General features: G+C 56.4%; 1 protein-coding gene across 1 annotated transcript in view; it reads right to left on the bottom strand.

The window, feature by feature from the left end:
- MYO1H (myosin IH) overlaps nucleotides 1–12,977 on the bottom strand; it is a 53,367-nt gene that overhangs the window by 25,604 nt on the left and 14,786 nt on the right. Inside the window, exons 10-16 of the mRNA XM_055147320.1 lie at nucleotides 12,340–12,407; nucleotides 11,447–11,552; nucleotides 10,917–10,997; nucleotides 7,339–7,430; nucleotides 5,818–5,912; nucleotides 1,968–2,014; nucleotides 153–233 (exon numbers count right to left, since the gene is read on the bottom strand). Coding sequence (XP_055003295.1) covers nucleotides 153–233; nucleotides 1,968–2,014; nucleotides 5,818–5,912; nucleotides 7,339–7,430; nucleotides 10,917–10,997; nucleotides 11,447–11,552; nucleotides 12,340–12,407 — 570 coding nt within the window. The remainder of the gene's footprint in view (nucleotides 1–152; nucleotides 234–1,967; nucleotides 2,015–5,817; nucleotides 5,913–7,338; nucleotides 7,431–10,916; nucleotides 10,998–11,446; nucleotides 11,553–12,339; nucleotides 12,408–12,977) is intronic.

Here is a 12,977-nt window from a genome sequence, read left to right as displayed (position 1 = left end):
CTTTCGCCTGCTGGGCACGGGCACAGCCCTGGCAGCGTCTCCCCGGGGTGCCCTAAGGAGACTGGGTGGTGGTTCCGCCCAGTCTCTCACTCACTGGGCGCAGCCTGTGAGGGAGGGACACGCTGGGCACGGGCGCTCGCAGTGGCCCTCACCGTGGGCGGCCGCCGGCGGTTCTCCAGCTCGGCCGCCAGGAAGCACTCCTGGAGAATGCGGTTCTGGGACTGGCACAGCACCTGGCGGAGAGAGACGCAATGCCCGGGGGCCGAGGGGGTGCGGGAGCATTCGGAGGAGGGGAGACGCACAGCCAGAGGGGAGGGGGATGTTCACGCACCATCTCCACGCCCCGTCGCCATGGGGCCATCGCTGAAGGGTCCCCAACACACACTCACGCCCAGACACAGACACATACACACACACACAGCTCCCGCACACGCACTCACACAGTCCCACCTCATAGTCACACCCAGACATACACACACACACGCACACACAGATCTCACACATGCATTCACAGTCACACCCAGACATACACTCTCACAAACCCACACACACCGCTCTCAACACACACTCACACCGTTACACCCAAACACACTCACAAACTCACACGTACCCACAGCTCTCGCACACACACTCACAGTCACACACGGACACACTCACAAACTCACACACAGTCACAGCTCTTGCACACACACAGTCACACCCAGACATAGACTTTTACAAACTCACACAACCACAGCTCTCTCACTCATAGTCATACCCAGACACCTTCTCACAAATGCACACACACTCACATATGCAACCGCACACACAATCACAAGCATGCACACTCGCCACTCTTGCACAAGCATGCACACATACACACTCACACACAAGCACACATTGACACAATCACATATACTCACACACAAACACAGCTTCACAAGTTCAGACACAGATACACTCATCACTCACACATATGCACACATAAGCACTTACACACATGAACATACATATGCACACACATGCATATACACGTGTGCACACACGCACATGCATACATGCATACACATAAGCACTCACATGTGCGCATGCACACACACACACACACACACACAGAGCAGTGCTTGCTCCCAGCCTCGTTTCTCTGTAAGACCCCCCTCCAGGACACAGCACTCACCACACACAGTGGCTCTGAGAAAAAGCCTCTGACCCCCTGTCCACTCTGGCCTTGGGGCCCTCAGCTGGACACACCCCAGTGTAAAGGGGTTGGACTGAGACTCAGACCAACACAGCTGGGACCCAGACCCAAGGCCTCGCGTCTCCATCCCGAACCCCAGCAGCTGGGCCAGAGAAGCGGCAGAGAAGGATCGAGAAGGGCAGCGGGCAGCGGGCAGCGTCCACTGGCCTGGTCTGACCTTCCCTCCACCAACCCAACGAGAGGAAGCTGCACTTTGTACGAAGCGTGAGCATTTCAGCGCCGTGTCAAGGCACGGGCCTGAGGAGTGGGCGACACGGGAGTGGGGGGGGGCTCCATGGCCACCCCAAGACGTGACCTCGAGCCTGTCTCCTCCCTTCCGGTCTCAGCTGCCTCCTCATCCCGAGGCCTGCCCTGGGGAGCTCTCGGCCCTTCTCTCGGCAGCTCTGCCCGTGGCAGACCCCCTTCCCCTTGGACCCCTGGGCTTCCTCCGCCATGTCCACACTCACCCAGGCTCCGGCCAGTCTCTGAGTCCCCGAGCTGGACAGTGCAGCCCCCACCCTCGTATTTCCCTCCATCCTTCCCTGCACGCCCCTGACTGCACCTTGCCGCGTCCATCCCCCACGGCCCTTCCCCTCCCTCGGAGGCACCGAGGGACTGCCGAGTGCGGGCGCTTGCGGATGTCTGTTCCTGACAAGGGGGGGCGGAGGGACTCCCCAAGGCCGAGCTCCCCACTTGCTGCCGAGGGGGTCCCTCCCTCTCTCGCCAGCAGGAGCGTGCAGGGTCTCCGTACCTCTTTCAAGTGCCGGTAGAGCAGGTCGTTGTTTTTCTCCAGGAAGCCTGCAGAAGAGCGAGCGGGAGGGGCTGGAGCAATAGCACAGCAGGCAGGGCGTTTGCCTTGCACGCGGGAGACCCGGGTTCTAATTCCAGCATCCCATAGGGTCCCCTGAGCACCGCCAGGAGTGATTCCTGAGTGCAGAGCCAGGAGCAACCCCTGTGCATCGCCGGGTGTGACCCAAAAAGCAAAAAAAAAAAAGAGAGAGAGAGCGAGCGAGAGCCCCTGGCACCCGGTGGCTGAGCTGAGCGGGCCGCCCCCCTCGGCTGAGCGCCAAGGGCAACCCGGCGAGTCGCTCGTGGGATCTGATGATGGGAGCCCGCCTTGGCGAGACCCAGGGCTGGACGGCTCCAGGGGGTGGGGTCCCTCTTGGATGCCCAGGAGGACGTCTGGAGGCAGGCCGGGTCGCTACCCACCTGTGGCACCCTAGTGTGCCCACCGTGCTGGAGAGACAGTCCAGGGCTGAGACGCTCGTCTCCCATGAGGCGGGCTCTGCCGGGAGTGCTCCCTGAGCACAGAGCTGGGAGCTCCGGGAAAGTCTGGGTGTGGCCCCAAACCTCCCACCAAGGGCAAGTGTGTTAGGGATGCCCCGCGGGGCTGCCCAGGCCGCACACAGCCACTCTGGGGCCCTGGGCAAGCCCAGGGATCAGACTCAGGGCCTCCAGCTGCATCATGGTGCTCCAGCCCTTGGAGCACTCAGCCTGGAGCCTCATTTGCAGTGTGGGGGCAGCCCCCGCAGTGGTGCTCAGGAGCCCCCGAGGGTCCCTCCTGGTGCTTCTTGGCCAGTCTGACTGGCGGTTCAGTGCTAGGGCCTGAGAGTGGCCGGGGACCAGTGGGGTCACCCCGGCGATGCTTGGGGACAATGCCCAGACTGCTCACTACCCAGGGGGCCACGTGGCACTGGGGGTTAAACCAGGGTCAGGTACACGCAGGAATCTTCCAGCCTCCTCATTTCCAATCTTAAAGTTTGTCTTTCAGTGCTCAGATGAAAACCAGTAAGTGGAGCGGTAGCACAGCAGGGAGGGCGTTTGCCTTGCACGCGGCTGACCCGGGTTCGATGCCAGGCATCCCATATGGTCCCCCAAGCAACACCAGGGGTAATTCCTGAGTGCAGAGCCAGGAGTGACCCCTGAGCATCACCAGGTGTGACCCAAAAAGGAGAAAAAAGACCCAATAAGCTGGGGCGAGAGCGATAGTGCAGCGGGGATGGCATTTGCCTTGCATGCAGCCGACCAGGGTTCGATCCCTGGGATCCCCAATGGATCCCAGAACATTGCAGGAGTAATTGCTGAGCACAAAGTCAGAAGTAACCCCTGAGCACTGCCGGGTGTGACCCCACACCTCAAACAATTAAGACAACAAAACCTCTGCCAAAACCAAAAAGCTGGTAGTTAAATGATGAGCTAAAGGTCATGATAAAGTCAAAAGCAAGGGCTGGAGACATAGTGCCTCGGGTAGGACATTTACCTTGCATACAGTCTACCCACGTTTGATACCAGGCACCATATGGTCCCCCAAGCACCGCCAGGAGTGATTCCTGAGCACAGAGCCAGGAGGAAGCCCTGCTGGGCATGGCCAAAAAAATAAAATCACTTGTGGCACTAGGGATGGCAGATAGCAAAGCAGCCAGACTTGGAGTATGTGAGACAGCTGGGACTTGAACTCACGACCGTATGCTTGCAAGGGCAGTGCTCTAAGATGCTGCGCTATGTTGCTGGGGGCCTGTTTAGAAAGGGCAAAGGACCTAGGCAGATATTTCCCCAAGGGAGCCATGCAAATGGCCAGCATCCTCGGTCACCATGGAAACGCCCTTCACAGCACCAGGAGACACCACCTCACACCTGCAGGAAGCCGGCAAAGCAGGTGCTGAGACACAGAGACGGGGGCGGGGGAACTGGACAGCTGTTGCCAGGGAACGGAGGAGCTGCTGTGGGAAGCGAGGGGGAAGCAGGGGCGTCGGGTGCCCTGTCTGCTTCCTGTCTGGGCATGTACCCGGAAGAAGGGAGCCACGGCCAGACTCCGAGAGCATCGTCCCCTGCAGAGCTATTGTCCGTGCAGCCCACGTCTCATCTGTGCCTCAGCCCTGTCAGAGCCTGAGAGGCAAAAAGGGCCCAGCCACGCAATGGCATTGGCTTATTCTGGTCTCCGGGGGGCCACACCAGGTGTGCTCAGGGATCACTCCTGGCGGTGCTGGAGGACCCTCTGGGATGCCGGGGATCGAGCCTGAGTCTGTTGCATTCAAGGCAGGCGCCTGACTACCCTTGCGATGGGATCACTATAGCACTTTGCTCGTCGATTTGCTCGAGCGGGCACCAGTAACGTCTCCATCGTGAGACTTATTGTTACTGTTTTTGGCATATCGAATACGCCATGGGGAGCTTGCCAGACTCTGTTCTGCGGGCGAAATACTCTCGGTAGCTTGCCAGGCTCTCCGAGAGGGGCAGAGGAATCAAACCCGGGTCGGCCACATGCAAGGCAAATGCCCTCCCCGCTGTGCTATTGCTCCGGTCCTAATAGAAGGGATCGACAGCATGAACACAACTGGGAAACAAGATGAGTGAAAGGGGCCCGGGAGGAGGCGGCTTATGTGGAGGTCCCCCCCCCCAGGGTATGTGGAGGCCTCGAGATGCCCAAAGGCATGGCGTACACTCGTGGCATAGCCCAAATGTGACCCAAGGGCCCAAATGTGATCCCTTCGCACTAGGCCCCCAGGGACTAGGAAGTGTCACACCCACACCATTAGACTTAGGGTCACTGGGAGTGGCCCCTGGGTCTCCAAACACTTCTGGGGACCCCCCCTCAAACCCCAAAGAAGAAATAAAAAATATCCAGCGCCAGCAAATGTACTGAGACAGAAAATCGATGGTTTTGTTTTGTTACCTTGGGCTGTGGGGAGTGGGGTGAATGGAAACGCGAAATAACTTCGAAGGCATAAACGTTTTCCTTTTAGGGGGACTCACATTCAGGGGTGCTGGGGGATTACTCCAGGCTCTATGCTCCTGGCTTAGCCCCCCCAAACCTAGACTTCTATTTCATTTTATTTTATTTTGGGGCCACACCCGGCAATGCTCAGGGCTTACTCCCGGCTCCGCCCTCAGGAATTACTCCTGGCGGACCTCAGGGGGGACCCTAAGGGGTGCCGGGGATCGAACTCCGGAAAGTCAAGTGCAAGGCAGAAGCCCTCCCCACGGTCCTAGCATTCTGGCTCTACCTGGATCCCGAGTTCAATTCCCAGCATCCCATATGGTCCTCTGAGCACTGCCAGGAGTGGTCCTAGCATTCTGGCTCTACCCGGATCCGTGGGTGGTCCCAGGGATTAAACCACACTCGGCAGCCTGCAAAGCAGGTGCCTTAAATGCTATACATTTCTCTCCAGCCCTGCATAAGGGGGTTTTGATTGGGGGAGGCGCAGGGCGGGGGGGGGGGGGGAGACATTCTCCACTGCACTGAAATGGGTGAAGGGCAGAGCATGGGGCTTAGTGAGGCGGTTGGAGGGGACAGTTGTTCGTTGTTGTTTGGTTTTTTTTTTTGCTTTTTTTTTGGGTCACACCCGGCGATGCACAGGGGTCACTCCTGGCTCTGCAGTCAGGAATTACCCCTGGCAGTGCTCAGGGGACCCTATGGGATGCTGGGATTCGAACCCAGGTCGGCCGTGTGCAAGGCAAACGCCCTCCCCGCTGTGCTATCTCTCCAGCCCCCAACAGTTGTTCGTGAAGCGTCTTCCCATGTGCAGCGAGAGGAGACGCGTGCTGGCGGACGCCCTTCCTGAGACCCCTGCCCGTCTGCGACCCCGGGCGCAGGCTCTCACCTTTGGTGCAGTAGGTGACCTCTCCCGCGTAGTGGAGGAGCTGGAAATCCAGCCAGCCAATCCGCTTCCGGCCCTTCGGGCCCGCCAGCTTCCGGCTACAGCAAGACAGGGACAGACACGAGTGGCAATGTCCACCTCCCCCAGCCCGCAACACCGCACGCACCCCACGGCGGGTCCTCGGGGAGCCTGGCCGCCACCGAAGGCCCTGCGGGGAAGCCTGGCTCACTCTTTCTTTCCACAGCTGCGGGCCGAGAGCTACTCCCTGAAATTCCAGCTCTCGTTCTCTCAATGTTGTGGGAACTCCCACCACAGGCCAGCCACACAAACCAGCAAAACCCCCACCAACATGCCCTGAGAAGTGAGAAAACACCGTAATAAAAACAAAGGGCAGGGGCTGGAGCGATAGCACAGCGGGTAGGGCGTTTGCCTTGCACGCAGCCGACCCGGGTTCGATTCCCAGCATCCCATATGGTCCTCTGAGTACTGCCAGAGCCAGGAGTAACCCCTGAGCATCGCCAGGTGTGACCCAAAAAGCAAAAAAAAAAAAAAAAAAAAAAAATTAAATAAACAAAGGGCATGTTAGCTGGCCCAGGAGAGCTTGTGCTCCCAGAAAGTTGGGTGCCAGGGATGGAACCCGGGTCAGCTGCACGCAAGGCAAGTGCCCTGCCCATTGTACTATCTCTCTGGCCCCCTAAACCTAGACTTTTATTTTATTTTATTTTGGGGCCACACTCAGCAATGCTCAGGGCTTACTCCTGGCTTCGCCCTCAGGAATGGCTCCTGGCGGTGTTCAGGGGGTGCTGGGGATAGACCCCCGGGTGGCCGAGCACAAGGCAAAAGCCCTCCCCACTGTCCTAGCTCTCTGGCTCTGCCTGGACTTTCAAAAAGGGAGCGAAAGCACAGCAGTTGGGCTTTTGCCTTTCACGTGGCCGACCCGTGTTCGATTCCTCCGCCCCTCTCGGAGAACCCGGCAAGCGACTGAGAGTATGGACCCCACATGGCAGAGCCTGGCAAGCTCCCCGTGCGTATTGGATATGCCAAAAACAGTAACAATAAGTCTTTCAATGAGAGACATTACTGGTGCCCACTCGAACAAATCGATGAGCAATAGAATGACAGTGACAGTCCAAAATGTAGAGATCATTGACTAAAGAAAGCAAAGAGAAAATCTTTGGAAAATTCGAGTGGGGAATGCCAGTTTGAGTTCTGCCTGGGCGTGTGCAGGAGCACGAGGCTGTTCTTCCTGTGCCAGGGTCAGTGGTCCTTGGCGAGCACTCGCCTGAGAGCCAGCACAGTGGGGAGGGCGTTTGCCTTGCACGCGGCCAACCCGGGTTCGATTCCCAGCATCCCATAGGGTCCCCCGAGCACCGCCAGGAGTCATTCCTGAGTTCAGAGCCAGGAGCAACTCCTGAGCATCACCGAGTGTGACCCCCCCACCCTCCAAAAAAGAACAGAAACGCCGACAGCCTGACATCCCCAGGACCCGCCCCTGGAAAGCCGGGTCCGAGGAAGAGCACGTACGTCTGGAAGTGCGCGTGGCGACCCACTTTCTCTTCCAGTTTCTCCAGGAAACTCAGGTCTGTGGCCGGGCCAGGACGGATACACTCCTCATCCTACAGGAGAGAGGAGGGGGGAGGCCTCAGTGCCGAGCACCGCAGACCCTCGAGGATTCTGGTGGGGGGGAGGTGCAGGGGGCCTGGGGGACTGTTCAGAGGGCCGGAGCGCAGGCTTCCCGTGACGAGGCCTGGGTCCCACGGCAATTGCTCAGACACCCTGGAAGCGACACCCCTCCCACCTGGACCACACAAGGTGTGTCCCCAAACAAAAACAATCCCCCCCACCCCCCACCCCCACCCAACCTCCCCCCACCCCCCCACTCCCCCACCCCCCCCCTCCCCGCTTCGGCTACTTTAGCGACCATGCAACATCTTATGCTCTTTGTTACCAACAATAGAAAACAAACAATCTAGGGGCTAGAGTGATAACACAGCGGGGAGGGTGTTTGCCTTGCATGCAGCCGACCCGGGTTCTAATCCCAGCATCCCATATGGTCCCCTGAGCACCGCCAGGAGTAATTCCTGAGTGAAGAGCCAGGAGAAAACCCTGTGCATTGCCGGGTGTGACCCAAAAAAAAAAAAAAGAAAGAAAGAAAACAAACAAACAATCTAATGACGCCATTCCTACAGGTCTGACTTTGGGGGGAAAGTCCAACTAATGATAGTGAGTTTCCTCTCGAAAACTGAATGTGATCAAAGTAAGGAAAGAGTAAAGTGAAAATCATCTGCCACACAGGCAGAGGGGCAGTGGGAGGGGTGGTATGCTGGGGTTCTTGGTGGTGGAACATGTGCACTGGTGAAGGGATGGGTGTTTGGGCATAGTATGACTGAGACTCAATCCTAAAAGCCCTGTAACTGTTCTCATGGTGACTCAATTAAAAAATAAATAAAATTTCAAAAAATTTAAAAAAAACAATCTTTCACAAGTTATGACAATGTACTGGGCTGAAATAATGTTATCTCAGGCTGGAGCACGAGTCCAGCGGGGAGGGCTCTGCCTCACACGTGGCCAATCCCGGGGTCAATCCCTGACACCCTAGAGTACCTCAGGCACCGCCAGGAGTGATCCCTGAGCACGGTGTGACCCAAAACACAAACAAAACAAAAATAATAACAAAGTTGGGGCTGGAGCGATAGCACAGCAGGTCGGACGTTTGCCTTGCACGCGGCCGACCTGGGTTCGATTCCCAGCATTCCATATGGTCCCCTGAGCACTGCCAGGGGTGATTCCTGAGCACAGAGCCAGGAGTAATCCCTGTGCATTGCCAGGTGTGACCCAAAAAGAAAAACAAAAAACAAAACAAAAAAAATAATAACAAAGTGATCTTACACAGATGAGCAGGAAGTGCACTTGTGGGCCTGTGTGTGTGTGTGTGTGTGTGCGGGGGCAGGGGGGAGTCCTGGGGGTCCATGACATGCTGCTTTGTGGGACCAGACATCCCAGAAACCCCCCTCACATGATGCATAGCTCTGAAGTGCCCCACAAAGACACCCCCGCCTTCCCTGGCTTGGGTTTTCTTCGATGTTTTTAGACCACACCCAGGGGTGCTCAGGGGTTACTCCTGACTCCGCACCCAGGAATCAGTCCTGGCACGTCTCAGGGGACCCGATGGGATGCGGGAGTTTGAACCCAGGTCAGGATTGAACCCGGGTCAGCCACGTGCCAGGCAAACATCCTCCCCACTATATTACAGCTCCAGGCCCCTCACTTCCCCTTCCTCACACCTCTCCTGGAGAGGGACAGACACACCCTGATCTCTCTCGTAAGCGGTGTGTGAAGAAACAAAGCCGGTGCCGTAACAAACACCCAGCGGATGAGGATGCTCTAACCCCGTCTGATTCCCGGCCGGGGTCACACACGCACCCCAGGGTGCCTGGGCTGAGGGTCAACAGTAAGTTCTTTTTTTTTTTTTTTTTTTTTTTTGCTTTTTGGGTCACACCCGGCAATACTCAGGGGTTGCTCCTGGCTCTGCACTCAGGAATGACTCCTAGCGGTGCTGGGGAGGCCTATGGGATGCTGGGGATTGAACCCAGGTTGGCCGTGTGCAAGAAAAACGCCCTACCCGCTGTGCTATATCACTCCGGCCCCAACAGTAAGTTCCTTCAAAGTCCTTCCTCTGCCTTGCCTGGTCCACCCGTCGGCGGGTAAGCAGCACCTCTGCCCTGCCCACAGTGCACCCCCCGTCCTCCCCCTGCTTTGATTTTGGTTCTTTGGTTTGGGGGCCACACTCATGGGTGCTCAGGGGCCACACCCCAATCAGTGCGGGGCTTGACTTCAGACCCTTCATGTGCATCTGTGCATCCCTGAGTGTCCCCACCCCTCCAGCTCCTTAAACCTGGGATCGTGATGACACCACGGCACGGGAGACCTCTCTGGGCCCTGTACGGAGCTAACGTCACTGGGGCTCCCCGATGGAGCAGGTGTGCTCTCCCCACCTGCTCCAGGTGGAACCCGGCGACCAAGAGCTTCCAGAAGCAAGGCCCAGGTACGCAGGTTCCAGGGCTAAGGCTCCAGGCCGCACGCAGGGCAGAGGAGTCAGGCTGTCGATCCCCTGCTCCCCGCCCGCCCGGCTTCCCGTCTGTCACGCCCACAGTGGGCTCCCGGCCACCATCTCAGCCCACCAGTGGCCTTGGTCCAGAGACGCCCAATTAAAATCCCAAAACGGATGAGTGCCCTACAGAGATGTCTCTGGAACCCACCCATTTACAATCTCAGAATTCCGGAAGCATGCGGCCGCTTTTGCGGACCCTCGACCTCTTGTGATATTCAAAGTGAGCAGTGGGAAATTAATGACCCGGCATCTGCCCCCTGGCAGGCAGACTTGAATGGTGGTGGGAAAATTCGAGCAAACTATAATGCCCAAATGCAGAGAGAGAGTAATGGGGACATTGTGTGCCATAGAGGCAGGAGGAGGTCTGGGATGGGATGGGGGATGTACTGGGGCATTGGTGGTGGAAAATGTGCACTGATGGAGGGATGGGTGTTCGATCCTTGCATGGCTGAATCTCAAACATGAAAGCCTTATAACTCTATCTCATGGTGATTCAATAAAAAATTTAAGGGGCTGGAGCGATAGCACAGCAGGTAGGGCGTTTGCCTTGCACGCGGCTGACCCGGGTTCGATTCCCAGCATCCCATGTGGTCCCCTGAGCACTGCCAGGAGTAATTCCTGAGTGCAGAGCCAGGAGTAACCCCTGTGCACTGCCGGGTTTGACCCAAAAAGAAAAAAAAATTAAAAAATTGTCTAAAAGCCCTGGGATCACAGTCCCATAGGGTGTCGCTTCAATGGACGTGGGTCAGGACCCCACAGAGTGTCACTTCACTGTTGCAAAAAAGTCGGCAACAGTTAACTGGTTCTGAAGCCACTTGGTGGAAGTGCTTTCACCACAAACGGTCCCCAGGTCCCTCGAGTGCTGCCCGGGACGCCCACCCCCAGCCCCAACATGGAGGAAACAGTAACCCAGTGGGTTCGCTCTCTCCCTCCAGCCCGGAGAAAGGGTCTTCTGCTTGCTGTCAACATCGCCGAAACGCCTTTTTCTTACCAGGATGGAAATGATCCCTTTGTGCCGCTCTTCCACCAAATCGCAGATGATTTTGTTGTTAAAATACTGAATGGGCTCCCACTACAGGGCGAAGAGGGAAAAATTCTCCAAGAAGGATCCAGAAGAGCAAGGAAGAGTGTTTCCTTCCATTCGTTTTCAGAAACACACACACACACACACACACACACACACACACACACAACACTTGAACACTTGTATCACTTGTCATCCCGTTGATCTTCGATTTGCTCGAGCGGGCACCAGTAACGTCTCCATTCTATTCACACAACACTACTTTATGCAAAATCTGAATTTTATAAGCAACTCTAGGGAAACAAGATCCAGATAATTTTACGAACAACATTCTAGAAACAAGATCCAAATAAATTCCCAGGAAGTAGGCAGAGGAGGAGTGAGTGAAACCCCTCGTGAGGGCTGATCTGAGAACAGATCTCCACTGTCCCGGGAGGGCTCTTATCAGAGTGTCCCAAGCTGACGGCACGGGGCAGAGACAGGAGCACGTTACTCACCTGGATCCCCTCCAGGTCGTACTCCACCTGCTCTGCTTTCAGCGTCCTCTCGATCAGAAGCTGCTGCAGTTTCTCGTTGCAGTAATTTATGCAGAATTGCTCAAACCTAGAGATGTTTGGTTTGGGCCTGGTTTGGTTTGGGGCCACACCCGGCGGTGCTCAGGGATCCCTCCTGGCACAGAGTGATTGGGGACCATGGGCAGTGCCCAGGACTGAACCTGGGTCAGCTGCAGACGAAGCAAATGCCTTAGCCCTTGGTCCGTCTCTCCAACAAGACTAATTTTAGTAAATTCTATTTGCTCAAAGCCTTGAAGGGTCGAATACGTTAGTAAATGGGTGGCAAGAGTCAAACTGAAAAATGATTGCGTGGGGGGCCAGAGAAACAGGACAGTAGGGAGGGCATTTGCCTTGAACGTGGCCAACCCAAGTTCGATCCCCAGCATCCCCCACGGTCTCCCAAGCCCACTAGGAGGGATTCTTGAGCACAGAGCCAGGAGTAACCCCTGAGCACAGCCAGGTATGGCCTCCAAATAAGAAAACAAACAGGGGCTGGAGTGATAGCACAGTGGGTAGGGCGTTTGCCTTGCACTCGGCCAACCCAGGTTCGAATCCCAGCATCCCATAGGGTCCCCTGAGCACCGCCAGGAGTAATTCCTGAGTGCAGAGCCAGGAGTAACCCCTGTGCATCACCGGGTGTGACCCAAAAAGCAAAAAAAAAAAAAAAAGAGAAAACAAACAAAGAGATGTTCACGTGCTTTGTGGCTGTTCCACGTCTAGAAACAGTCTAGAAATCAGGGGTCACACCAATCTGAAGAAATTCTGGGGATGGGAACGTGGATTCAAAACCGCAGAGAGGCTGCAAATCCAACTGAGATATAAAAGAACAAACTCACCCGTTCTTGTCAAAGACCTCGAACCCGTAGATATCGAGCAACCCAATCACAGTCTTCTTGGTGAAGTCCTAGGCGTTACAGGACGTTAGTAGATCTTTCACCAACCAGCCCTTGGAGCCTGGCTGCTCCAGGGGGGAAGCTCTCTCTCAAGCCACCTTTACTCCTTTTTTCCTTTCTGGCTTTTGGACCACAAAACCACAGCAGTGCTCCTGGCTCTGTGCTCAGGGAGCACTTCTGGCGGGGTTCAGGGAGCCATGTGCGGTACCGGGGGTCAAACCCAGGTTGGTTGCACGCACAACAAGTGCCTTAAGCCCTGAACTAGCTCTCTGGCCCCACAGGTACCTCTTTTGCCCAAAAAAATTCCACTTCTCAGGGCCAAAGCCATAGTAGAACAGGAAGGGCATTTACCTTGGACATGGCTAACCCAGTTCCATCCCTGGCATCCCATAGGCTCCCCCAAGCACAGCCAGGAGTGATTCTTTTTTTTGGGGGGGGGGTCACACTCGGTGATTCACAGGGGCTATTCTTGGCTCTGCACTCAGGAATCACTCCTGGCGGTGCTCGGGGAACCCTATGGGATGCTGGGAATCGAACCTGGGTCGGCCACGTGCAAGGCAAATGCCCTACCCGCTGTGCTA

The sequence above is a fragment of the Sorex araneus genome, chromosome 9, assembly GCF_027595985.1.
Source record: "Sorex araneus isolate mSorAra2 chromosome 9, mSorAra2.pri, whole genome shotgun sequence".
NCBI lineage: Eukaryota > Metazoa > Chordata > Mammalia > Eulipotyphla > Soricidae > Sorex > Sorex araneus.
The sequence above is the reverse complement of the archived record's forward strand: the minus strand, read 5'-3'. Positions and strand labels throughout refer to the sequence as shown.